Source organism: Pteropus alecto, unplaced genomic scaffold, assembly GCF_000325575.1.
Source record: "Pteropus alecto unplaced genomic scaffold, ASM32557v1 scaffold69, whole genome shotgun sequence".
In the NCBI taxonomy this organism is placed as follows: domain Eukaryota; kingdom Metazoa; phylum Chordata; class Mammalia; order Chiroptera; family Pteropodidae; genus Pteropus; species Pteropus alecto.
Window position 1 is genome coordinate 232,853 of NW_006494610.1, and position 3,255 is coordinate 236,107.

A 3,255-nucleotide genomic window follows, 5' to 3' on the forward strand; every position below is an offset into this window, starting at 1 on the left:
ACCCGGCGAGCAGAAAGGACGTACCGATGAACAGGTATACGAAGAGGGGCGCCAGCACGAAGCCGCGCAGCGCGTCCACATTGTTGAGCCCCACGAAGCACACCCCACTCAGCACGTCGCCATCCACCTGGCCCAGCGCCAGGATGGTGATGGTCTTGATGGCCGGCACGGCCCAGGCGGCCAGGTGAAAATACTGCGAGTTTGCCTCGATGGCTTCGTGGCCCCACTTCATGCCGGCCGCCAAGAACCAGGTGAGCGACAAGATCACCCACCAGATGGAGCTGGCCATGCTGAAGAAGTAGAGCATCATGAAGAGGATGGTGCAGCCCTCCTTCTTGGTGCCCTGAGCCACTGTACGCGCCCCGTCCTCGGAAAACTTGTCGTTACACACCACCCGGTCCTCCAGCAGGAAGCCGGCGATGTAGGCCACCGCCACGGCCGTGTAGCACCCCGACAGGAAGATGATGGGCCGCTCGGGGTAGCTGAAGCGCCGCATGTCCACCAAGTACGTGAGCACCGTGAAGAGCGTGGAGGCGCAGCACAGCACCGACCAGATGCCGATCCAGGTGCGCGAGAAGCGCAGCTCTTCGGGCCCAAAATACATGAGCCCGTAAACCTTGGTGGGCTCACAGGGCGCGCCGCAGTCCTTCTCCCCCAGGAAGTGGTAGTTGAGGTAGGAGGGAACTTTGAGGGCGCGCGGGCACGAGAACTTGCCTCGCTCAGACGCGCCGGCACCCCCAGAGAAGCCGCCGCCGCGGTGGCCCCCGCCGCCGTGCTGGGGGTTGCTGGTCCAGAACTCCGGCAGCAGCGAGGGGGTCGGGGTGCCCTTATCCGACGTGTTCTGGCCAACGCACAGCTCGCCCGCGCCGTGCACCGGGAACTTCTCGCACTTGAGCGTGTCCGGCCACTGGAAGCCGAACTTGTTCATGAGCGCCTCGCAACCCTGGCGCGCGCGCTCGCAGAGAGAGCGGCAGGGTGGCAGAGCCTGCTCCAACACAGTGCACACCGGCGCGTACATGGAGCACAGAAAGAACTTGAGCTCGGCCGAACACTGCACCTTCACCAGCGGGTAGAACTGGTGCACCTCGAGGCCCGCATCCTCTTGGTTCGTGTGGCCCAGCAGGTTGGGCATGATGGTCTGGTTGTACGCGATGTCCGTGCACAGCGGGATGGAAATTGGCTGGCAGTAGCCATGGTCCGGGATGGAGATGCCCCGCTCGCCGTTGTACTGCTGCCCGCTCTGTTGCTGTTGAGGCGGCGGCGGCGGGGGCTGCTGGCCCGGCCCAGGCCCCTGGCCGGCCGCCTGTGCCCGGACCCCGAGCAGCAGCGGAGCTTCCAGCAGCCAAAGCAGCAGCAGCAGCCTGCGCGCCAAGCGTCCAGAGTCAGCTGGGGGGCGGCGGCGACGGCGGCGGCTACCCGCGTCCCAGGTCCCCTTCGTCACCGGCCCAGCCGGGAGCGCCCCGGCATAAAGTTCCCAGCTCGCGCCGCCACCGGCGGCCCGGGACTTCTTAGGCGCCTCCTCCTCAGCCATACTTTCTCGGCTCCTATCTTGGCGCCGCTCGGCTGGGGCTGGCGGTGGAGCAGCCGCCGGCGGCTCCTCTTACGGCCGGGGAGCTATCCTCCGTGCCAGTGCCCTCCGTCGAGTCCGAGCCGCACTCGGCCCGCTCGCCTGGCTCCCGCTCCGCGTCTCGCAGCCGCCGCCGCCGCCGCGGAAACTTGCGATTCATGAAGCGCGGGGAGAAGCCCGGGTGGTTCGGGCGCGCCGGGGTCGCGTCCCGCCTTCCTGGCCCTCGGCTCGCTGGCTCCCGGCTGACTGCGCCGCGCTAGTGGCCGCGGCCCCGTAGAGCGCGCAACTCTCCGCAGCCCAGCGGCCTCGGCTCCCCCCTGCGCCTCCGCCTCCCTCTCCGCCGCCTGACCATTTGTGTCAATCCCTCAACTCGCTAGCTCTCCTCTCCCTCGCGCGCCCTCGGACCGGTTTCCAGGCGCCCCGCAGTCTGTCTTTCACCAGGAGGGAGGAGCCTTGAAACCGACGCGGCACTGGAGGCTCAGGGACCGTCGCCCAATCGCCGCTCTGGCTTCCGGGCGCAAAGGGCTCCCGCTGCCTTCTTCCCTGAGCGAAAGTCGCCGGCGGGCGGGAGGAAGGGGAGGCGGGAGGCGGAGGAAGTAGTGGTGGCAGAGGCACCACTCAGGCACAAAGAGTGGGTTTGCTATGAAGCGGGACAGGCTTGGTTGCTTTTGCTTTTGCGGAAGAAAGGGCGAGGACAAGTAGGAGAATTTGTCCCATATGCTGTTGGAGATAATGAATAGGAGTCGGTGGACCGCGAGACTTATCTTTTCTTCTCTTTTATCCATTTTCATGTTTAAAAATCCGGCTCTTAACGCTGGTTACGAACAGCAAACTGAGAGCTGCGATCAGAACAGATGCCTTTGACTTAAGGAGCGCACGGCTTCCTTTGAGTTTATGTTGAGGTTTTGTTTAAAATATTACTCTAATAAATCCTAGAACTTTCAGGCTGAGCATGGCTGGCTTTGGACGCGCCATTTCCCCCAAGGAGAAGTTCGCGGGATCGCTGTCAAATGAAGAAAAACAAGAACGACAAAACACAAAGTTTGATGGAATTTAAAAAGTAAAGCCAGATGCATCGTCCGCTTTTTTTTTTTTCTTGTAGTCAAACTCATTTTCCTCCTCTTTAATCAAGTCAGAAACAGAAGCCATGGGGAACTACCCATTAAATATTTACAGAGAAAAACTTGAAAACCCAATGACCTTCCCCCGGGAGCGTCTTCGCTGTCTGAGACCCCAAGAGATGACTCGTGCTTGAACTGCACTGGCGAGCAGCCTGGAGCCTGGGGAGCTACTAGGAGCCTCCCAAAGCCCGGAACGTCAGTGGCTCTGGGGAACTTCTGGCAGTGTTAGACCCGGGCCAGTTAGGTGCTAAAGACTGGGCTGCACCGTGGTTTTCCACACGTCTGCAGAGCTGGGGATGCCGATTTAGAAAACAAACCAACAAAACAACAAAGTCTGAAAACAAATAGCAGACTGACTGCACATTCTCTTCCTAATTTCAAACAACACAGTCCATCTCAGCAGACATATTCTTCTTTTTTTCCGAGTAAGATTTTGTTAAGCGATGGTTTAACTATGTGATTCAGTTTTCTCAATAAAGTGCCATGGTATTCTACCTAGGATTTGTTGGCCTCTGCTTAGACTCTTTCTTGGGATACTTTCCTACAGCTATTTTCTATTTTTTGTTT

At 60.1% G+C, this 3,255-nt stretch overlaps 1 protein-coding gene across 1 annotated transcript in view; it reads right to left on the reverse strand.

Annotated features, from left to right (window-relative positions):
- Positions 1-2,301, reverse strand: part of FZD1 (frizzled class receptor 1) — a 7,230-nt gene extending 4,929 nt beyond the window's left edge. Inside the window, exon 1 of the mRNA XM_006925697.3 lies at positions 3-2,301. Coding sequence (XP_006925759.1) covers positions 3-1,531 — 1,529 coding nt within the window. The 5' untranslated portion in view covers positions 1,532-2,301. The remainder of the gene's footprint in view (positions 1-2) is intronic.
- Positions 2,302-3,255: the final 954 nt, after the last annotated feature.